General features: G+C 41.2%; 1 protein-coding gene across 2 annotated transcripts in view; it reads right to left on the bottom strand.

The window, feature by feature from the left end:
* DSP (desmoplakin) overlaps positions 1–24,112 on the bottom strand; it is a 47,473-nt gene that overhangs the window by 16,376 nt on the left and 6,985 nt on the right. For both annotated transcript variants that reach the window (XM_049654868.1, XM_049654867.1), the window contains exons 2-12: positions 16,953–17,055; positions 14,498–14,646; positions 13,338–13,512; positions 9,930–10,058; positions 8,682–8,732; positions 7,356–7,517; positions 6,700–6,804; positions 5,538–5,633; positions 4,836–4,961; positions 4,353–4,505; positions 1,865–2,019 (exon numbers count right to left, since the gene is read on the bottom strand). In XM_049654868.1, coding sequence (XP_049510825.1) covers positions 1,865–2,019; positions 4,353–4,505; positions 4,836–4,961; positions 5,538–5,633; positions 6,700–6,804; positions 7,356–7,517; positions 8,682–8,732; positions 9,930–10,058; positions 13,338–13,512; positions 14,498–14,646; positions 16,953–17,055 — 1,404 coding nt within the window. The remainder of the gene's footprint in view (positions 1–1,864; positions 2,020–4,352; positions 4,506–4,835; positions 4,962–5,537; positions 5,634–6,699; positions 6,805–7,355; positions 7,518–8,681; positions 8,733–9,929; positions 10,059–13,337; positions 13,513–14,497; positions 14,647–16,952; positions 17,056–24,112) is intronic.

Below are 24,112 nucleotides of genomic sequence, written 5' to 3' on the forward strand. Positions count from 1 at the left end.
AGGGAAGAAGAACTTTGAAACAATGCTTCAAGATACATGGTAAGAATGTTTCCTCACAGACATCCAGGTCCAGGAGGCACAGAGAACTCCCATCAAAATCAATAAAAGCAGGCCAACACCAAGACATATTGTAATTAAATTTGCAAAACCCAGTGCTAAAAAATCTTAAAAGCAGCAAGACAAAAGAAGTCCTTCACTTACAAGGGAAACCTCATAATGCTAGCTGGAGATTTCTCAACAGAAACTTGACAAGCCAGAAGGGAGTGGCATGATGTATTCAAAATACTGAATAGGAAAAATCTGCAGCCAAGCATACTCTATCCAGCAAGGCTAACATTCTGAATAGAAGGAGACATAAAGAGTTTCCCAGGCAAACAAAAACTAAAGGAGTTCATGACCACTAAACCAGCCCTGCAAGAAATGTTAAAGGGGGCTCTTCGAGTGCAAAGGAGAGACCAAGAGTGACAAAGACAAGAAAAGATCAAAGAAAATCTCCAGGAACAATGACAACAAAAGTAACACAGTGGGAATAAATACAGATCTATCAATAATTACTTTGAATGTAAATGGACTAAATGCTCTAATCAAAAGACATAGGGTGTCAAAAAGGATAAAAAAAAAAAATGACTCATCCATATGCTGCCTACAAGAGATTCATTTTAGACCTAAAGACACCTGCAGATTGAAAGTGAAGGGGTGGAGAAATGTTTATCACACAAAATAAAGTTGGAGTAGCAATACTTATATTGGACAAATTAGACTCTTTTGCTTTTGTATCATTTTTATCCTGCTTTGGTATCAGGGTAGTAATGGCCTCATGGAATGATTTTGAATGTATTGCCTCTATTCCATTACTTGTAAGATTTTGATAAAGATCATCATTAATTATATAGTTTTTAATGTTTAGTAGAATTCACCAGCGAAACCATATGGTCTTGGGCTTTTCTGTGCTGGGAGATTTTTGATTTCTAATTGAACTTGAATTCTTGTTATTGGTCTAAGAAGATTTCCTATTTTTTGGATTCAAGATCTGAGATTCAATCATGGTAACTTGTGCATTTTTAGGGATTATCTGTGTTTTTTTTCTAAGTTATCTGAATTGTTAACATATAATTGTTTATACTAATCTATTATCACACTATGTATTTCTGTGGTTATATGCTGTACTATTTTCTCTTCCATTTCTCATTTTTGTTTTTGAGTCTTCTCTCTTTTTTTTTCTTAGTTAATGTAAAGCATTGCCAATTTGTTTCTTTTTGTGGAAAAACTGGTTATTACTTTCCATGTTCTGTTATTGTTTACTCTGATTTCTATTTTATTTCTTTCTGATTTTCTTTGTTCTTTTTTCTTCCTCTAGTAAATTCTTGCTACGTTTCTTCTTTTTCTAATTCCCAGTGGTGTCATGTTGTTTATTTGAACTTTCTTAATACAAGCATTTATAACATAAATTTCATTCTAACATCCGCTTTTGTTGCAACCCATACATTTTGAAATATTGTGTTTGCTTTTTCTTTGGTTTCGAGACATATTTTGATTTGCCATTTGATTTCTCATTTGGCCCATTGCTTGGACAGTTGTGGGTTGCTTAATATTTATATAGTAAATATTTAATATTTTTTTAAAAAAATGGCTTCCTCCAGTCCCCCTATACAGTCAGACATTCTTTTTTACCTTCCAATAAAAACTATAGTATCTTCAACATAAAGTTACATGACAATGCAAGGGGACCTTCCCGAGGCTCCTTTTTTCAAAGGAGGGGATTATAGTGAAAAAGGGTGGGTCTACATTTCTTGTATAAGCATTTGCCCCCTATTTCTCCACACTTGCATTCACGCTGTGGCCACTAGGAACTTCAACAACTTACTTGCAAGAGAGGTCCACAGCCAGAGGATTCGGAGGGGGTATAATCAGACCAACAGAAGGGACGAGCATGTCCACGCCTCCCGGACCCGTCACATACCACTTGCTGCGCTCATTATTGTCCTTCAGGATACACTCATCCCCTTTGTGCACGATTTTCTGTAAGGCAAGCAGCCCGGTGTTTTGGCTTTACTCATGAGTACACACATTCTTATCTTTTTTCTCAAAGGGAGAAATAGAGATGAAATATGCAAACTGTTTGAGCTTTTATCTTATTATTTGCCCTTAAATGAAGATGATCTTTACACATCCCATCAATACTGATGCTTTAAATAATACATGTGAGCCTAAAAGGTGTGTATAAAATGAATTAGGTAAAGTAACTTTCCAACGACAGCTTGGGGAATCCATCAGTAAAGTGAGAAATCCTTTTGTAAAGCAAAAATTCCCCCCGTGGCTTTTCTATTTTTGTGAGTTCATATTTTATATATTAAATTTGAGTATGTGGGAGTCACCTATCTCATTCACTTGCTCTTAAAAGTTAGAAATAAAAAGAAATTCTGAAATTCTTTCCCAGAAAATAACTTTCTAAATTAACTACAACATCTAAATAGCTTACTTTTTTTTAAGTTAATTTATTTATTTTGAGGGAGAGGAGGAGAGAGCGCACAGGCACGAACAGGGAAGGGGCAGAGAAAGAGGGAAAGAGAGAATCCCAAGCAGGCTCTGTGCTGTCAGTACAGAGCCCCACATGGGTCTTCATGTCACGAACTCTGAGATCATGACCTGAGCCAAAATCAAGAGTCATATGCTTCACTGACTGAGCCACCCAGCCCCCTGAATAGCTCACTTTCTAAATCAACTCCATAGCTTCTTGAAATGGGTACACTTCAAATAGAACTATCTTAACTAGTGAAATGTAATAAGCTTGATATTTATGTATTTCATATCTCTATTTCAACTTGCCTCTCTCCATGCAAGTTCTCTTTTTTTTTTTTAATGTGTATGTATTTTTAAGAGTGCGAGAGAGAGAGACAGAGTGAGATTAGGGGAGAGGCAGAGAGAGAGGGAGACACAGAATCCAAGGCAGGCTCCAGTCTCCGAGCTGTCAGCACAGAGCCCGATGTGAGGCCAGAACTCACAAACTGTGAGATCATGACCTGAGCCGAAGTCAGTCACTTGACTGACTGAGCCACCCAAGTGCCCCTTACCATGCAAGTTCTTAAAACATTTCCACCTGTTAGAATAAACTCCACCGTTTTATAACATGTATCTAAACAGCTGGTCATATATTTCTTCAATCCTCCATAATTTTTACAGGAAAACAAAGTTGTGCGGGGGCGCCTGGGTGGCTCAGTCAGTTAAGCATCTGACTTCAGCTCAGGTCATGATCTTATGGCTCATGAGTTTGAGCCCTGAGTCAGGCTCTATGTCTTTTGACTCTGTGTCTCCCTCTCTCTGCCCCTCCCCTGCTCCTGCTCTGCCTCTCTCTCTCTCAAAAATAAACATTAAAAAAAATTAGAAAAAAAAAGAAAAAAAGCTGTGAAAATCACATAAGTAATTAGTAAAAACAAGTCCTCTTTCCATATAAATGCTTGTATTTACCACAGAGCCTGCAGGATTAATATGCTCAATCAATTCATAATGTCTGTAACCACATTCACTTCAAACGCAGCATAATGCTCACATTCCCGCTTTCTTTCATGTCAGAAACTTAAAGTTCTTTATAGAAATTTTAAGATTTTAAAATTTAAGATTTAAAGGGTGGGGCATGGGGTGGCTCAGTGGGTTAAGCATCTGACTTCGGCTCACGTCATGATCTCACAGTTCATGGGTTCCAGCCCTACCCTGTGCTGACAGGGCAGAGCCTGCTTGGGATTCTCTCTCTCCCTCTCTCTCTTTCTCTCTCTCCCTCCCCCTCTCTGTCCCTTCCCCCACTCTCATGCACTGTCTCTCAAAATAAATAAGCTTAAAAAAAAAGATTTAAAGGGTAATCACAGATGAAGTTCTGCATATTAGAAGAAGAGAAGTATTAATACTTAAAATGAAAAGTTTAAAAATAACTGTTGCCCTGGGCACCTGGATGGCTCAGTCGGTTGGGCATCCGACTCTTGATTTCGGCTCAGGTCATGATCCCAGGGTCATGAGACAGAGCCTCACGTAGAGCTCTGTTGTAACCTCAGAGCCTGCCTGGGATTCTCCCACTCCCTCTTTCTCTCTGCCACCGCCCTCCACTTGCCTCTCTCTGTCTCTCTCAAAATAGATAAATAAACATTTAAAAAATAATCACCACTGTTCTAATTATCAAGAGCTATGATAAGAGTCAGAGTAAAGCTGCTGCAGTTCAACAGTTTGTTGCTCTGTGTATGAAAGCAAGGCATTGACTTGGCTGCCCACTGATACGTGGATTAAACTCTACTCCCTCGATGGCAAAAATCTCTAAGCAAAGAAAGGGAAAACATGTGATTCATTCTGAAGAAGTGAGTGCACACCTGGTCTTGTTTGTAGTCACAGAGAGCCCTGAGAATAATGGGTTTGTTGCTTCTGTAGTCTGGGTTGCGTGGTTTCAGCTGCACAATCTTCTTGGACTTGTTTACCAAGTTCTGGACCTGACGCTTGTATTCCAGGATTTTCTCTCGTTCTTTCTGCAATTGGAAATAAGATTGTACTTTAGCATAGATGCTCAGTGCATTTCAGGTAAGACCTGCAAATGACATTTATATAGCTGCTACGACGTCACAAATTAGGTATTGCTACAGTTGCCTCAGCTACAAAAGGCTGCAGGTTTATCTATCTGCAGGGACGATAGGAACCTTTCATAACAAGCCACTTCAGCAGCTACAGAGCCATGAATGAAGTGGGCAGGAAAGAATATCATTGTGTGAAAAGACTTTGCCAATAGAATTTGAAGTATGCTTTCCAAAGGAATTTTCTTGGTAAGTAATCAGTATTCTGTCTTTGTTTTGCGACGATACCTCCAGCTCCTTGATCTGTTCCAGCAGGCGCTGCAGGGGCATGTTCTTGTCACAGGGGTACTTCTTCCTGATGGAGTCCTGAAGGCCCTTCAAGTAGGCTTCAGTTGACTGGGCTTCTTCAAAAAACTATTAAAGATGAGAGTGATCACATGTTAAGGAAAAGGAACTCAGTAGGCAACTACTATTTCCATTTCAAGGAGCACCTTCCCGGAGTCTATTTAATAGGTGGCTAAAGGAAAAGGTTACAGCAGAAGGTATATTAACCTACGTGACAGCCAGAGTCATCTGAGTGACTCATGATCGAGTTGCCAATCTGTGCTCCTTGACACGAAAAGCCAATAAATAGGATTTGTAAAATATTTTGAAGACTATATTCAGTGCTTCTAGGAGTACATTCAAAAGATAAAGTATTCTGGGGCACCCAGGTGGCTCGGTCGGTTAAGAATCCGACTTCAGCTCAGGTCATGAGCTCGTAGTTCACAAGTTTGAGCCTGGGGTCAGGCTCTGTGCTGACAGCTCAGAGCCTGAAGCCTGCTTCAGATTCTGTGTCTCCCTCTCTCTCTGCCCCTCCCCCACTCATACTCGGTGTCTCTCTCTCTCTCTCTCTCTCAAAAATAAATAAAACATCAAAAAAAATTAGAAAAAAAGAAGATAAGGTATTAAGACCTATACGACAATTAAATTACTACTAAGCATAAAAACCTGGAAGTAGGCAGCATTTTCTTTGAGATGAACATCAATGCACTTAGTGATCTGGAGAATCCAGCTCCACTGTGTCTGAAGAGTATCCATATATGCCTGAAACAAGAAACCATCAGCTGTCACATTGCCACTCAGTGACAAGGACATCCATTCTTTGATTGACATGTGAGCTTGAATGAAAGCTATGAAATATGTTTTATCTATACCAAATCAAGCAAACATTTTTCTAAAAATTGAAAACAGAAACTTCCCAACGGCCGGGGGGGGGGGGGGGGGGTGCGGGGGGGACTCAGAGGGTTAACCGTCCGACTCTTGGTTTCGACTCAGGTCATGATCTCACAGTTTGTGAGGTCTGTGCTGATAGCGCAGAGCCTGCTTGGAATTCTCGCTCTCTGTCCCTCCCCCACTTGTGCACATGCACAGTCTCGCTCTCTCAAAATAAATTAAAAAAAAAAAAAAATTCCCAATAGGGAACTCTTGGTATGGTAGAAATTAAAAACAGTTTTAGCAAATAGATACCACTAGGAGATTAGCCAAAATATTCACTCAAATGGCATAGTTACTGACCAATCAGAACCAGAACAGACACTGGGTGACACTGGGGCAGGGTCCTTCCACTGCACCCTGTTCCTATACAGCTTCTGGATGATGAGGAAGTCCAAGGAACCCATGCAGAGGGCTTGAGGGGTTTAAGGCAGTGACTCTTATCAACTGGTATGAAGAACAGTTTCTAACAACCAGTATGGCCATTACAGTGCTGCTACCAGCTAATGTTGGCCTTAAGCACAGCCCACAGATGGCAGCCTAGGGCAGAGGTCAGCGGCCCGAAGGCTACACTGGACCCATTGCATGTATTTATAAATAAAGTTTTGTTGGAACACAGTCATGTTCATTCACTTACATGTTGTTATGGTTACTGTCACACAACAATGTCGGCGTTAAGTAATCTCAACAGAAACCAAATGGCCTGCAAGCCTAAAATATTAATTATTTGGTCCTTTCCAGAAAAGCTTGTCAGCCCCGAGTCTAGGGTTTTGATCCCAAAATATGTAAAATAAACTTGTTATGGCTTTATGATACATACGAATCATTCAATCTGTATAGTATTACTTTATAAAAAGTTCCCCTTTACTCTCTAATGAAAATATCTCTTGAAGCCTACCTCAATTTTGTCTGAAGCTGGATGCTGATTGAGGACAAGTTGGTCACTTTCTTGTTTAAGCTTATTGAGCTCTTTTTCCTTAACTTCCAGTTGGCTCATGCGTATCTGTAAACGAAAGAAAAACAAATCCATCAGAGCAAAGTCACCATTAGCCGGCCATCACTTCTACTGGTTTTAGGGAAAATTAGAATACAAAACTGCATTCTGGAAATGAACAATGTCAAACAGTCGAATTATGGTGTCCTCAAGAATCATAGCATTTTAAAGACCAGAAAGGGTGTTTGAGATCATCTAGTACATGGCAGATGTCACACTGGAGACATGTCTTGTCCCAATGCACACAGGCAAAGGGACAGCAACAACTAATGGTGAGATTTCCTAATCCTAGGTTTGAATCCAGCATCCTACTGGGCTACACACACTTTGGGATATCCAAATGCATAATTCTGACTCTTATCTACTGTCTTCCAGGATGGTAAGCAATGCATTGCCCCTCTGGAGTCACTGAGAAGTTTCCAGAAAGGAACGGCTTGTCATGACCATTTCAACTGAGGCAGAAGTCCACATAGCTGATTAAATTATTGAGGCCTTTGTCCCCATGTCGGGGCCCTCTCAGGCAAGAGCCTCGCATCTACAACTCCGAGGGGCAAGCTTACAGAGAAGGCCTCCTGCTTCTGGGCGATGTTGGTGTTCCGGTCACTCCAGTCATAGAGCAGTTCCTCCTCCTCACAGTCATTGATCCACATGATCTCTCGGGACGTGGCCTGGATGATGTTCTGCAGCTGTCGCAGGTGATCCATCCTCTCAAAGGACGCTTTCTGCAAGGCAAGTTCAAAAGCAGCATTAGGATAACAGTATGCACCTTACTGGTGTTCTCTGCAGTTTCCATAGATAAATCTGTGTGGTCCCTTTTATTGAAAAAAATTTTTTTTCTTTTAATAGACAAATACAGGGGCGCCTGGGTGGCTCAGTCAGTTAAGCGTCTGCCTTCAGCTCAGATCACGATCTCACAGTTCGTGAGTTCGAGCCCTGTGTCAGGCTCTGTGCTGACAGCTCGGAGCCTGGAGCCTGCTTCGGATTCTGTGTCTCCCTCTCTCTCTCTGCCCCTCCCCCACTCATGCTCTGTCTCTCTCACTCTCTTGAAAGTAAACATTAATTAAAAAATAAATAAATAAATAAATCACATGAATCAGTAAAATCTTCCCTGACCACCTAGGATGTAAAAAAAAAAAAAATCCATCCAAACTTATCAACAAGGGAGCAATTTTAGATTCAGTGGAATAGCCTAACCCAAAAGGGTCTTGATTCAGACACTGATGTTTGCTTTCGAGAATTAGTTTAGACTACAAAGGGAAAAACGGATGCTTAGAAAGATAAGCCAAGTTTTTCCTGCCCTCTGCCGCACCCCAAAATTTCAAAGTGCCATCAGTCATGCCCCGGATCTAATAGGACAATTGTCCTACATTGTGTCCCACTAGCCACATTATTTTAAAAGGATCACTGCCAACAAGAAAATATTAAGGACGTGAAGCCAAGGTGTCACAAGTAGGTGAAAAAAATGGCAACCGCTCTTCTTACCAGTCAAGTGAACTGATTTCACGTTTGTCATAAAATGGTGATGACGGTCTAATCACTCTCTATCTAGGGAAAACAAGTCTTATTTTTGTTTATACTTCATAAAAAGGCTGCAATTGACCAATGGAAAAGCTTTATTTAACACCAAGTATTTAATCTGTGTTATATACGTGACCCTCAACTTGCAAATAAACAGAATATCGGTGAATACTGTCTTCAGAAAAAAAGTCTTCTAACTTCACTTCTGAAGGAACCCCAGCAGTGGAAATGCAGTTAGCATCTACAAGCCCCTAACTATTACTTCCGGGTACTTCCTGGGTTATTAGGTGCTGCCGCCCAGGCTGTTCTCCACTTTTATGGAACTGAACTGAACTGAACGCAGAGATGTCAGAAATAAGTCTGCTTACCAGCAGGTTTTCATACTCCTCCTCCAACTGGTAGATCGCAGATTTCTCCCGCTAGAAAAAGACAAACAGCGAGCAAGTAGTTAATTCCCCTCGTGGGTTTGTACAAAAAGAGCAGCCCTTCTAAACCTCCTTTTTGTCAGATATTGACTTCAGATCTCTCAGTAGAAAGAAGTATTTGCTCTAGAAAATCTCAGAAAATCTCTCAGTAAAAATCCCTTTTACTCATAGGGACCTTTTCCCTCACTGGTTTTTTTTTTTTTTTTTTTTTTTTTTTTGAGAGAGACACAGAGAGAGAGAAAGAGAGAATAAGCAGGGGAGAGACAGAGAAACAGAGAGAGAGAGAGAGAGAGAGAGAGAGAGAGAGAGAGAGAATCCCAAGAAGGCTCCATGCTCCATGCAGAGCCTGATGCAGGGCTTGAACTCACAAACCATGAGATCATGAGCCAAAATCAAGAGTCAGACACTCAACCAACTGAGCCACCCAGGCGCCCCCTTACTGTGCTTTTGTTGCTATTACCACAAAAGGTTGATCACTTAAAGACTCACATGTTAATTCATGTGTTAAGTTTCACAAGACAACTTAGGACTCTCTAGACCTTAGAGAAAAAAGGGAGAAATTTGGTGAGATATTCAGGTAGACAAAAGTAAGGGAGGAAAAAAGGCAGAAGTGAGGATGAGTATCTCTGGTCTAAGTAAAAAAGTGAGGGATTTAAAAGCAGGAGATCTGGTCAGGGGGATCCAAGTACTTAAAATCGAGTGATTATTTCATGCTGTATTTCTTGAGCCAGATGCAAGTCAGTCCTTTGACAAAGGAAAAGTGTTAGGAAGAGACATGATTTCCCTTATTAGAAATCCATTGAATTACCACATAGGAAAGGATTTTCCAAGCACACAAATTTTATAATTGTAGCTCTTTCTCTATTTAAGAGATGCTCTGCTTTCTAAAAACAAACAAACAAACAAAAAACCCTACCACCCTCAAATACCCTATTCTACAAACTGTGCCCAAATGCATGTGTGTCCACCTTTCGCCTTCTGTTTACCTCTCCCTCGAGTGTTAACACAGTCTCTAGCAGGTCTATTTGAGCCCGCTTCCCCATTTATGAAATGGGATTTTTAGAAATTTCCAGTCTGTTATGGAAGAAATCTTAGGCTAATGTTTCAAACAAAAACGCCCGGGATCGAGAAATTCCACAATCCCTCCATATACTTTTCTAAGATTCTAAAAATGAAAACATCTCAAAGTACCAGGTCAGCCTTAATTTTGTCCAGCTGCCAGCGATAGTCCCCAATGGCGTTGTGGATGCTCCTGTGGCTGTTGATGTGCTGCTCCACGGAGGCCAGGTCCACGCCCCAGGCCACCATATCCATCTCCGCCTGCCAAGGGAAAGAGTGTGCCCTTCATTTCCAATCCTTTCCATTAGATTCACCTTAGCCCCAGCAACAGGGGTCAGAGTATCAAGGGACAGCCATAGCTTCCATTCAGATAAACATGAAGATGTAAATATTCAATGTTCTTGAACCCACCCCCCCCCCCACCAAAAACTGTAAAGGCTTAGAATTCCTGAACAGCAAACAGGGCTTGCCCAATACTTCCCACAACTTGTTCAACCCCAGCTCAACACGGCTGAGGAGAGATGATGCAGGAAGGAGACTATGTCTAGATTATGTCCTCTAACGAAAAAAATATCTACCTGTGCACATGCAAGTGGCATATATCTGTATAGTATGTGTATGATATATTAGAAAATACTGACAGAAGTTCCTATATTCAGCCATTTTATTTTTTTTAATATTTATTTGTTTTGAGGTGCAGGAAGGGGCAGAGAGAGAGGGAAAGACAGAATCCCAAGAAGGCACTGCGTTGTCATTGAAGTGAAGTGAAGTGAAGCCTGACACGGGACCCGATCTCACGAACAGTGATATCATGAGAGCTGAAATCGAGTCGGGCCCTCAACTGACTGAGCCACCCAGGTGCCCCTATATTCATTTTAAAATGTGCATCAGAAATAGCTCAGTAAGCTCAGTCATGTACTACTTCCCAAGCTAAACGGCTGACCTCAAAGTATTTTTCACTGTTCATTTCTTTAAATTATTGCGATTCGTGTTAATTGTTGACTCTTTAAACTTGGCATTTACCATTACCTTTCAGGATGCAAAACTCCCTATGGCCCACTTCAAAGAGAAGTTACTACAGCACATACTCAAAGCCTCATGTTAGCTCTTTAAGAATTAAACCTGACTTTCCAATTTGAGTCCCCACTACTTCAAATTTAAGAATGCCACATAATAAGAAACAAGCGTACTATTCCACAAGTTTCATACTGAGGCAGGTCTATTATCTCATGTTTCTTTTGCACGAGCTCATGTAAATTTTCAAATCACCTGTGTCATCTCTTACACACGCCAAGGCCAAACATCCCAGTCTGGTATTGCAGCAAGAACATAACACACATTGTTCTAAGCCACATCCATGTTCTAATACACTTGGCAAGCCTTCAGAAAGGGGAGCCATTTCAGTCAGATTGCTGAAAGTTACCGGGGACTTTGACCTTTCTCTCCTTTGCTCTTTTCGGCTTTCGAGCAGAAACAGGTGAGTGCACTAGGAAGTTAATAGGATGACCAGGCTCCCGTGCACGCCCCTCATTACCAGCCAGGTGTATAGTATCTGAGCAGCCCATCAGCAGAAACACAAATCAGGGAAACAACAAAAACCTGGCACAGGAGATGTGTGACTGCTTACTGATCATGTGGCTGGGGACACTGCTGCTCCCTTATCAGCTAGCTGGGCCTCTGGCCCAGTCTCCTGGGAGTGAGAAAGAATGCAGGCTGTGCTTGGGGGAAGAGGGATAAGAGGAAAAGGGCCCCAAGACAATCCCAGAGCAAACCCTCAGTAAGTGATAAAACTATTTCTAGTTCCTTTCAAACCATGGGGGCCAGCTGATCTGAACTGCATTGCTCATCAATGGCACCTATTAAAACAGTACTCCCCCACCACGACAGAAAAGTGAGCCCACAGGACGATGCCATTTTCCAAACTTTTAAAAATGTTGAGCCTTTGCTACAAAGGATTCTTGCCAAGCTACACCCAACATGAATACAGAAAATGACTGGTGATGAGCTGTCATTTTATATAACTGTCATACTGACTGAGGAGGAATTAGGCGATGGGATGTTTTCACACCAAACAAGTAACTTGGTTCAAAGGTTGTCTCACCTAACATCACTTATGATGTAGCTCAAGCCCCACCGGCTCTGCCAAGCAAGCCTTCCTTTGAGGGCTCCATTCCACAGGGACTGGAGCACCACCCCTCCCCCAGCCCTATCTGAGCAGGATTTTATTACAGCTCAAACACAGCAATTAATCCCACACTGTTCTGGACAGAAATCTGGCATTTGGGCGTAGATGTCTTGTTTTCTTCAATAACATTCATTTCCAGGACCATGAAACATAATTTTGAACACACCCTTTCTGGTATGGTGCCAATAGATATAAAAAAGCTCAAGGAATGTGTGTTCAAAGATGAGAAGAGAATCTGAAAACATGCAAATAGGACTCTTATTTATGTTTCTGGGATTATAACTGACTTTTCTCCTCTATAAGCCCCACCTTCTATAATAGTATTATATAGTCTTTATAACAAGTAGGAGAAAAGCTTAATTGAATGAATGTACAGACCCGTAAACCCTCACCACTTAGGTAAAAACATATACAAAAAATGTTAAGTGGTTGAGAAACTTTGAACCCACTGCTCAGTTGGTCCAACAACAAACAACAAAACCAGTATTTCTTACAACCACAACTACATGGCATAACAAACGATGTCTGCACAACTTATTCTATCGTATCCACCTTCTCGAGAGAAGGGTGGGTTATTAGCATCAGGTTTTTCATTATAAAATCCCCATCTACATGATTATGATATATTTCTAATGCCACCTGTTCATTAAAGGGCCTAATGACCACATAAAACAACAAAACAATAATTAGCATTGGAAAACACTTTGTAGAAACTGCAGTTGTAGGGAAAGGCTCAGCATATACTTTGGTTGCCATTATTTTACTCCCCTCCCACACCCATGACGTAATGATTGCACAAGGCAACTGATACTTCAAAAGTATAAGGTAAGCAACCGATGAACCCAAACCAGAATATCCAGTTTTACTGTTTCCAGCTCCTCCAATTTAACATTTTAAATAAACCTCTACAAGATTTTTTTTAAGTATCTATCAGTAACACAGATGAGGTCACTTACCACCTTACCACTGCTCAAGTAGAAAGAACAATGACCCATGAACTCCAACACATTTTCAGGTTGGAATGGTAAGAGCTAGATATTCAAAATCTACTTATTAAATTATACCTGTTAAATGTTACCTGTATGATAAAGTAGGACCATAAAACAATGAGGCTGATTTCCTAAGCCACAGAAGAGAAGAAAAAAAAAAAAGCTGAAGTTTTATTTATTTCAAAAAAGAAGCATTCAATTTAAATTGTATATCAGGAAAATATGGAAAACAGCAAGTTTCTACTGCCAACTGAGGTCCCAGACCACTCTGTGGCCAGACTACTGGGGCCGACCCTGCTATGTTCTATACACCTGACACCCAGGTGTGGAACACTCCAGAACCAACCGCGTCTGGAAGTTGCTTACCCTCTGCTGCCTCATCCACCCCAGACATTCGCTGGTGAGGCGTTTGGTGAATTCATCCCACCCGGAGCCACTCTGACAGGTGTACCCTCCACCACCTTTGGAGCTGGCCCTTCGGACTCGAGGGACGCTAATGGCTTTATAAAGGGCTCGCATTTGCTCCTGGAGCTGAAGCAGTCTGAAAGGAAAGGAAAACAATTACACTGTGGCAGGAAAACAGCCTATGAAGACATGTTCTGGACAAATGTCCCCCCTTCTGAGTCTCCTTTGTGTTAGCACGGAGGTCACAAATGTCTTATTTAAAGAATTCTTTTCTTTTTTTTAAGTTTATTTATTTTGAGAGCAAAAGAGACAGGGTGAGTAGGGGAGGGGCAGAGAGAGAGAGGGAGAGAGAGAATCCCAAGCAGGCTCTGCACTCCCAGCGCAGAACCCGATGGAGGGCTCGAACCCATGAAGGTGCAAGATCGTGACCTGAGCCGAAACCAAGAGCCAGTTTAACCAACTGAGCCACCCAGGTGCCCCTGAAGATTTATTTTCTTTACCACATGACTTGAATCTCAATCACATACAAGAACCTCAATATTATGATGCTCAGAGTCTGAAACATCACAGAAAGTGTCGCTGGCTTTGCCTAACCCGGTAGTACCCCCTGCTTCCCCCCAAGTTTCACCCTGGGAATTTGCCTCGTGCCATGGGCCCCAAGTACCACGACAGCAAAATCAAGACCACCCATCTCTGCTCTAAACTGCTTTTTCAACTCTACACGCCTCAGTTCTGTATGCATCAAACAGGGCTTGCCTTGGTATTAGACTCTTGAAAGTCAAATGCTGTGCCCAAGGTTTTCATTGCCCCCTAAAAAATGGAGGTACACGTAACATCTCATAACAAACTCAACCCCTCAATCAATACAAGCCCACTCCTTCGGGCACCTCTGTTTAATTCTTTTCATGGCAGCTTTGTGATTCCACATAAGAGGAAGGTAGAATAGAATCACTATATAGCTACTGTATATAGTAGCTGCACAAACACCAAGCATGCCCAGCCTTCCTCCGGAATGGCTGTGGTTCCTTCAAGGGAAGACCTGGGCCACATGACCCAGTGGGTGCATGACATTCTTCTTCATGAAGCCTGCCGGTAAGTGTGCTCTGTGATAAAGGCAATACCTTTTCTGATAGGCATCACAGGGCTGGCCCATCTGTCGCATCTCTCTGATCAAGCTATCGGTAATTTCCATCTGATCGTTGGCCTGGGCAAAACATTCATCCAATTCTCTGCTCCGAGCCAGCTGTATCCCATCTCCAAATTTCAGTTCCTAAAGGAAAGAATCCACATGAAGGCAACACACGATGCTGGAGAGGAAGACTTTCACTTGTGTTCACGGAAGCAAAAGCTTCTGCTGTAAACTTGACAAATAGTAGAAGATGCCATTTTGCATGTGACTAACTGAAAATTACCTTATTAATTTGGTGGGACAGGTAGGTAAATATGGGCAGATTCATGAAGCAAAATTTGTGGACTATATTTTAAATTTTTACTAGGCCTTTAAAGGCAAAATTACGGAACACTGAGTTTTCCCTTGCTTCAATATGTTAAATGCTATCTTTCATATTTACAAAGAACATCCATCCAATGGGAATTTCACTGGGGTCAGAACACTCTACTGGATAAAGTGTTTTACACACACACTGAGCTTTTCCTGCATCTTCTAGGAACACAGCTTTTCAGTTCTTAAAAGGAAGCTATCTAATTCATGGTATGGGGCTAATCAATTTCCCGCTTCTGATGATGCATCACAGTCGTGTGAGATGTCACCTCTGGGGGAAGCTGGGTGATGGGGTACACCAGGGTGGTCTGTACCATTTTTACAACTTCTTATGAGTCTATAATTATTTCAAAATTAAAAATTGTTTTAAAAAAAGAAAGCTTCCTCTTTTCACATGCAAGAGGCCGCTGCTTCAGGGCCATAGATGAGCTTTCCCTCGAATTTTACAATTGCTGTTTTCATTTGACTTCAGCCAAATGAAGCAAGTATGCTATCTATTCCTGACATTATTACACTTCAATGCATGTAAGTCAAAATACACTGAGAATATGATGCCAGGTACATTTTTACAACCACATGTAAAACGTTTCCACAGCCACTACAAATCGTGTCCAGGACTGTGGTGTGTATGTATTCAATAGTAAATCACTGGAGCCTCCCGTTTTTGTTTTTAATTTTTTTAATGTTTATTTTTGAGAGAGAGAGAGACACAGTGCAATCAGGGGACGGGCACAGACAGAGGGAGACACAGAATCTGAAGCATGGAGCCTCCTATTTTGCTTTATGTTAAGGAATCACAGCTCTGTGATGAAGAATGTGTTTTAAATGAGAGACTTGGCAGGGGGGGCAGGGTAGCGCATGGGAGGCTCAGTCGGTTAAGCATCCAACTTTGGCTCAGGTCATGATCTCGAGGTTCGTGGGTTTGAGCCCCGCATGGGTTGTGTGCTGACAGCTCAGAGCCTGGAGCCTGTTTCAGATTCTGTGTCTCCCTCTCCTTGCCCCTCCCCCACTCACGCTCTGTCTCAAAAATAAACATTAAAAAAATAAGTCAATAAAAAATAAAAAAATAAACCAGGGACTTGGAACAACCAGAACTAGAGTCAAGCTAGTTTGCTGATCCCCAAATATCCTTTTATACTGATTAAAGTGAAGTCATTTTTTAACTGGGTAAAATAAACTAGAACCCACACAGATCTCTAAAATTGAGAAATTAGAACATTAAGATATTCTCCAGACAGAACACATAAATTTACTTGGTTAAAATCCCTCTTTGTATTTCACAGGGGGAACTTTGTGATGGGCCAGATTCCAGGTGTAACCCCTACATTAATGTCAGCATAGGGAAGATTGAAACTCAATTCCTTCCCTGGAGAGATACGATAAATCAGGGGAAACAGAGAAAAGGTGTCTACAGCCCCACCATTCTGGTTTTTAGCAAAACGAGAGCAAATCTGAATGCTAGTTACAGTGCTTTAAAATTAAAACTTTACAAAGACAATCCATGATTGCTAAGCCTGTTTCAATGAGAACTTAAGCTAATACTCAGAAATAACATGAGGCTTTCATAAATGTTACCATTTTTCCTCAATTTTCCATTGCTCATTTTCTTCCTTCCTTCCTTCCTTCCTTTCTTCCTCCCTTCCTTCCTTCCTTTCTTTTTCTTTTCTCAAATAGAATTGTTCTCACAATACAGTAATATTTCCTGACCAAAAAAAAAAAACTTATTACATTGATGGCGTACGTCACAATCCAGTGACATAAACATGTCAGGTTGCATTTCTAGGAAGAGAAAGCATGACAATAATCATCAAAATAATAAATAAATGACAGGTTGTTGCAATTCCAAAAGGGTGGCAATCCGTAAACATTTGTTGGAAACTGATGGCCATTGTTAAACCAACAAATAGATGAAGAAGATACACCTCCCTCTCTAGTCTGTTTTGAAAAAGATAATCTCTAAACTCTAAGTATGCAGGACATCAGTGAATAAGGATGCACAGATCAGGACAAGAAGTCTAAGCTAACGGGGACAAAGGTAGAGGTGGATGGCATTCTCGAAGAACAAGAAAGCTCACCGGCTGTACAATCAGCTCGGCCCGCATCAAACAATCCGAGCAGTTCTGCAGAAGCTCTTGGATGGTGTTCTGGTTCTGGTGCCTGGACATCGTCCCAGTTTGACTGACAAAGCAAACACAAAGAAAGCAGATGTGAAATTTATTTTTTTCCCCATTTCGAAATAATCTCAAACTTTCAGAAAAGCTGCAAAAATGAAACAAAAACACGCCTGTAGACCTTTTGTGCAGATTCCCTCATTGTTAACGTTTTGCATGTTTGTTTTATCGCTCTTCCCCTCTCTGCAGGTGTATTTATTGCCGTATATACACGTTTGTCTGGGGACGCCTGGGTGGCTCAGTCACTTGAGCATCTGACTTCGGCTCAGGTCATGATCTCTCAGTTTATGAGTTTGAGCCCCACATCGGGCTCTGTGCAGACAGCTCGGAGCCTGGAGCCTGCTTCGGATTCTGTGTCTCCCTTTGTCTGCCCCTCTCCCTCTCGCTCTCACTCTCTCTCTCACAAATAAACATTAATAAAAATTAAAAACAAACATTAAGAAAAAAACTTATATACATTTGTCTGAAGCATTTAAAAATATTCATAAACTCTTTACCCCAAAATATTTCAGCATGTTTCCTAAGAATAAACATTCAATTATATAACCACAGTACAGTTACCAAAATCAAGACATTCAAAATTGAACATTATTTTGTAATCTATAGAACTTTTTCAAATTTTACTAATTAGCCCAATAATGTCCTTCACAGCAAGCTTCCTCCCCACCCCCAGGTCTAAGATCCAACCCAGAAATATTCCCTTGAGTTATAAAAACACATTTCCAGCAGCTTATCCATCACCTTTCCTGCTTCATCCCATAATAACTGATAATGCGGATTATCCATGCAAGGCCCTCCAAGGGAAGACCTCAAGGGATCAGACCCAGAACAGGAAAGTTTCACAGTCAAGTCTGGCTGAGGAAAACAGTAGGAGGTGTGAGAAGAGTTTATTCTACAAAAAATATTGATAAAGAAATATGTGTCAGGAAAGCAACAGGAAATTTAAACATCTTGAATGCAAAAACAAGCTGCTTTTCCTTTCAAGATGACCCTACGGAATATTTTTCTCTACAATGATAATCACCCAAATGCACATCTCACATGAAACATTTCCCTGGCAGATGCATGGCAGAAACCTTAAACAAACAAACAAAAAAGGCGGGGGGCACCACCCAGGTGAAGCGTCTGACTTCAGCTCAGGTCACTATCTTGCAGTTCATGAGTTCGAACCCCATGTCGGGCTCTGTACTGACAGCTCAGAGCCTGGAGCCTGCTTCAGATTCTGTGTCCCTCTCTCTCTGTTCCTCCCCCACTTGTGCTCTGTCTCTCTCTCTCTCTCTCTCAAAAATAAATATTAAAAAAATTTTTTAAAAGGTGGTGTTGTAGATATTCCATATTTTTTAAAGTTTATTTATTTATTTTGAGAGAGAGAGAGAGCACAAGCAGGGAGAGAGAGAATCCCAAGCACGCTCCACGCTCAGGGCGGAGCCCCACATGGGGCTCGACCCATGAACCATGAGGTCATGACCTGAGTAGAAACCAAGAGTTGTACACTTAACTGACTGAGCCACCCAGGCACCCCTGTAGATGTTCTATATTTTAAAGAAAGAGATTACGAGACTATAATGTGCTCCAGATATACATAAAAAGAGCAACATAGAATAAAAGTATTATTTTTTAATTTGCCAAGATACATTCATTATGCTACAGCATAGCCTCCTAAGCCTTAGTGGAAAGAGATTTAAAGCATATTAAATTATTGCTGAATGTTTGGGAAAAGGCCTCCTGAGTTCCTCACAGGGCTTCAGAGCCACCAGGGCTTCAGCCAGGACTGGTCTACACCTGCAGATAAAACTGATGCCTGTTGGACGCACTGGACTTTCTCTTATGTGTATATGTGCCTGCATGTGGGGGTTGGGTGTGTCTGTGTGTGCTGTAAAGAAAGAATGTCACTTTGAAAAAAAGGAGGGATTTGTAAAACACAGGCTACCCCATGGGTAGATGGGATGAGATCGCAAGAAACTTCTTCCACAGCACCTGATTCTGCGTCTTTTCACATTGGGGAAGCAACTGACTTTCTCTGCCACCTATTTCGGTCCCTCTCTCCAAGGAAGGCTTCTCAACAAGCCAGCACTAGCTGATGTACGTGGGTGAGGAAGCTCTCCCTGGGAACCACTCCCGGATGATGACACGGCTTCTCCAGGCAGGCCCAGGCACAATGCTGCCTGAACTGCCCACCTACCAAAACCCACACACCCCGCCCCTCACCCCCTATGAGCACAGCCTTCTCTTTCTTCCACTCAGAATTATACAGGAAACCTGGCACACTTCTCATATCGCTGAGATGTAAACAGGACTGCATCAGTTGTCAAAACTTGTGCAAAATTCCAATGGACTTAAGAATCACATGAAAGAAATTCAAGAGACAAAGGAAAAAATTAGGAAATACAGAAACCTCATTTAGAACCCGAGGATGGATAAGGAATTTAGGAAGGTCCTGTGTAATTATATTTATTTTCTTTATTGAAAGGCGATGAGAGTGCCTTTGTTCTGAAACGTTTCGTGACTGCTTCCAGCAATCTGGTCCAGAGAGTGATTCCCACAAAGCAAGCCAGTCCCCGGTATATAAACGAAAGGGCTATCTCTTAGTGCAATGCAAAGTCAGGGTTCCTCAAATGATTTAATAGCATGGGCTATTGTAAAAAGTATCACAAACTGAGCTGCAAGACAGAGGCTGATAGGAGAAACTGAGTGAAGCTCATATGAAAACTCTCTAGTGGATCTGCAACTTTTCTATAAATCTAAAATTATCCTAAAATAAAAATGTATTAAAAAAAAAAAAAAAAAAGAGGCAGGGAGGCCAAACAGCTGTGAATGAATGGACCAAAGTGTACATACGAGTCTTTTTAAGAGTGAGGTGATGACACTAAATTCACTTGATGACAAAACAGAAAACTCACCAGCTGCTTTTAAACCAACTATTAGAGTAGTTCCATGACATAGGAATGAACTGTATGCAGCAAAAAGGGAGGTGAGGGAATTCGATGTTGGCTTAAAAATACACGGACTTTTGGGGCACCTGGGTGGCTCAGTCGGTTGAGCTATCAACTTCAGCTCGCGTCTGAGTTCGAGCCCCGCATCAGGCTCTGTGCTGACAGCTCAGAGCCTGGAGCCTGCTTCGGATTCCATGGCTCCCTCTCTCTCTCTGCCCCTCTCCCACTCACATTCTGTCTCTGTCTCTTTCAAAAATAAATAAACATTAAAAAAAATTTTTTTAAATACGTGGACTTTCTGCATGTTTTTTGTTCCCTCCTACTTTTAGAAGACATTTCCCCTACAAAGATCTGAACTTAATCAAAAAAACAGGTAACTCCGTATGTTGCTAATAATTCTGAAAAAAATCTTCATGCTTCACTAAAGGACTTGCCTATGTTCACCATGCATGCCTTAGACATCCACTAAAACCCCCTATGTGTTGCTTGGCAATTAGGCGAATAGATTAACCACTGTACAGGAAAGAGAAATGTACAAAAATTGAATCTTTTTAAGGGTCAAAAAGAAAAAAAAGGGAAAGCTAAGTGTTAGAAAAACATAATGAAGAATTTTCCATCTTGCTATATGTCCATAGGAAAATATGACCTAATTAACCAAATTTCAACTTACGACTTTTCAAGACTTCATCTGGTTCCTTTTTTTAAGTTTATTTACTGAGAGAGAGAGAGAGAGAGCACGCACGCACACACGCATGCACGCATGTCACAGGGAGGGGCAGAGACAGAGGGAGAGAGAGAATCTCAAGCAGGCTCCACCCTCATCGTGCAGCTGGACTCGGGGCTTGATCTCATAAACTATGAGATCGTGACCTGAGCGGAAATAGAGTCAGACGCTCAACTGCTCAACCGACTGAGCCACCCACGCGTCCCAAGACTTCCTCTGATTCTCAAAGCGAAATCTACCCATCTTGTCTCTCATCTGTAAAAATCCCACTTCAGCAGTGTGGCCAGGAACACCCTTTGGGCACAGAGCTAGGTGAGAGAGGGAGCCAGGTGTAGGCTTTTCTAATAGGTGAGTCCAGCAAAATCAGGGGCAGGGAGGCTCAGGCTGACTGAGGTTTAGTGACCGGGGAAAAGAGAATCCACTTTCACGTTCCATTTGCTTGTCTGCGGCCCTAGGAAGACTCCACGTAGAAATGGCTGTACTTCAGTCAGGGAGAAAGTGCAGGCGAATGGACTGTGACTCATCAAGTCAGTCCGCCATCAGACGCTCAACACTGTGCAGGATCCGTCAGCATGACAGCCAGGAGAAAATCAGAAAAGAGTGAATATTGCTCCCTGAGAGCTTGCTCAGGGAGCACGTGCCTTTTTGTTACAGCTGTGTGCCACTCAAAACTTTTTAAGTCAAGTCATATTTTTAATTTACCACATCACAATTTCAGAACTTTTTTTTTTTTACATCAGAAATTTCTGGACCTCAGTTTTCTCATCTGTTAGGCTAGATAGGATATCTAAGATTTCTTTAGCTCACTCCTCTGTAACTGTTTTATGAAACCACCAAACTCACTCCTACTGATCATAATACAAAAGTCTCTTCTAATGGTAGGGAATGAAGTTTCCTCTTCAGTTCACAGGGTGACTGGAAAAATGCAAAATTCTACCACAGATGAAGAAATAATTTTTAAGTAAAAGTACTTATTTAGCAAGCATATAGAGATTTTAAAAATCCCTGGCCTCAAAAAAAATTGTCAATACTGCTATGTATAGATGTAGGGGTGCAGCGATTTTAAACCATGTTGGGAATTGAACTAACAAAGCTCAAAGTTCAATTTTTAAATTCATGGGAGATGAAAGATGTCATGTAAAAAAAAAAAAAATGTTTTAAAAAAGCCCACAAGAAGACAAAACTTACTTGGGTCAAATCAATCAAAAATACTGACTTCTAAACTAAAATTAATTACTGTCCTTGAAAAAATAACATTTGTCCTTCGAAGTTTTTAACTTCTCAGAAATTCTGTTTTATCTTCAAACATACAAAGGCAAGTGGTTCATACTATAAAGAACCTGCCTGAACAAACATCAAAAAAAAAATTCATTCTAAAACTTGTTTAAACAAGTAATGGTTCTAACTGTTTACATAAAGTTCCCTTCATCAATGGCTAAAAGGAAAACCCATTCTGGATCTTAATCCAAATTTTAAAGACAGACCACATGATTATGTGAACAATATTAGAGAGCTTTTCATGTTTTATTTTCCTACTGCCAAATAACATTCTTTTCTTTAAAAATAAGACTTCAACATTAGCTGTATTGAGACATTAAGTTTAATGCCTATTGCCGAGAATATAAGCAAAAAACACAAGACAAATATTTTGAGTGCATGCAGCATTACAAAGTAAAAGAAAAAAATTTAATATTTACTCTTTCTGATTTTCAAAGTCATTTTATAATAATCAGTACTGCTCATTGCACACGTGGTCCGTGCCAACTAATTCTGTATTGCTTTTGTGTATACACTTTCTCTCCTGTTGGATTCTTTCTTTTCTTCCTTCCTCTCTCTCTCTCCCCCTCTGTCTAGCTCTACCACCATGTTTATCTCTTGCCTTTCTTTTGTTCAGTCCATCAACACAGGGTCCTTATGTCTCTTTGTATTCAGGTTCACAGAATAATGGCTTTAGAAAAGCTCAATAAATATTTGTTGGAAATTATAATTATGTAATGCATTAATATGGATCTTAAAGCCTATTTGCTTAGCTCTTTCTAATTTTAAACAAATTTTTTAATGTTTATTTAATTTTGAGAGAGAGAGAGAGAGAGAGAGAGACAGAGCAGGAGTGAGAAAGGGGCAGAGAGAGAGGAAGACACAGAATCTGAAACAGGCTCTAGGCTCTGAGCTGTCAGCACAGAGCCCGACGCAGTGCTCGAACTCACGGACCGCAAGATCATGACCTGAGCTGAAGTCAGCCGTTTAACCGACTAAGCCACCCAGGAGCCCCAGCTCTTTCTAATTTTCAAAGCATTTTCCCGTAAACTATTCTGAGTTTCTTTAGAGGATCTTAAGTAAAAAGGGGGGGGGGGGAAGGTGACGTTTGAAAAAGGAAAACATCTTTACTTCTTCATTTCAGGGCAATATCCTACCTCCAAGACACACTAAACACAGTACGTATCAGTCGAAATGTCACTGAACAAGCTCAAAGTCCTTCAGAACTTACAGACCAAACTGCTGCCTCTTCACTAGGCTCTCAGGTTCACACCTCTGCCCTCATTCTGCACTAGTTATTTACACACCTGTCCGTCCTACTCCTGTCGAGCAAAGTCTCACATCTTAGTCATCCTTGACTCACACACGCACCTAACAATACAGTTTTCCACACAGAAGGTACTTAATGTGTATTTGTTTGGTTTAGTAAAGGAGAAGCAAAACGAAGGTAAATAAAAAGGCTGATCTGAGGATACTACCACTCTCTCATTACCCAGATTTCCAAAGCCAAGTCAGGTGGCGCATCTATTCTGCCCCCTACCCCCATTCCCACCCCAGCAATGTACAAAGAGAGTTTTCTTCTATAAATTTTAGAAAGGGGCCTCCTCTGAGCCTTCCTTTTGTCCCCACCCATGAGCTTTGGAAGCAGTCTCTAATAAAAGTTCACATCCTTTCCATGTTCATTATCTTCACATGGTTTTCCGTGGATTGGAGCATCACGGGGCAAACGAATCACATACCATTAACTTCATATAAACACTTCCGAGGTCGGGGAGACAGATTCCGCTCTCTGCTCAGCTACTTCCACTTGTACAGCCTGGGACTTTGAGCAAATAAATGACTTGGACTCCCGGTGCCTGGAGTTTCTGCGTCTGCAACATGTAGGAACACACCCACCTCCTGGGGTTGACAAGACACTCAGAGGAGCCAGTAAAGGCCCACAAAGCCCAGAAGAAATTCAATCCTCACTGCTGCTGCTTGCTAGGCTAGGCTTCTCAGATTTGTTTTATTTTTCATTTTGCGTCTCTGTCTCAATGCATAATTTTGAACTTTTCCCAAAGATGTTTTGCATCAAACCGGGGTGAGGTGGGAAGAAAGAAAGAAAAAGAAAGAAAGAAAGAAAGAAAGAAAGAAAGAAAGAAAGAAAGAAA

The sequence above is a fragment of the Panthera uncia genome (genome assembly GCF_023721935.1).
Source record: "Panthera uncia isolate 11264 chromosome B2 unlocalized genomic scaffold, Puncia_PCG_1.0 HiC_scaffold_25, whole genome shotgun sequence".
NCBI classification, from domain to species: domain Eukaryota; kingdom Metazoa; phylum Chordata; class Mammalia; order Carnivora; family Felidae; genus Panthera; species Panthera uncia.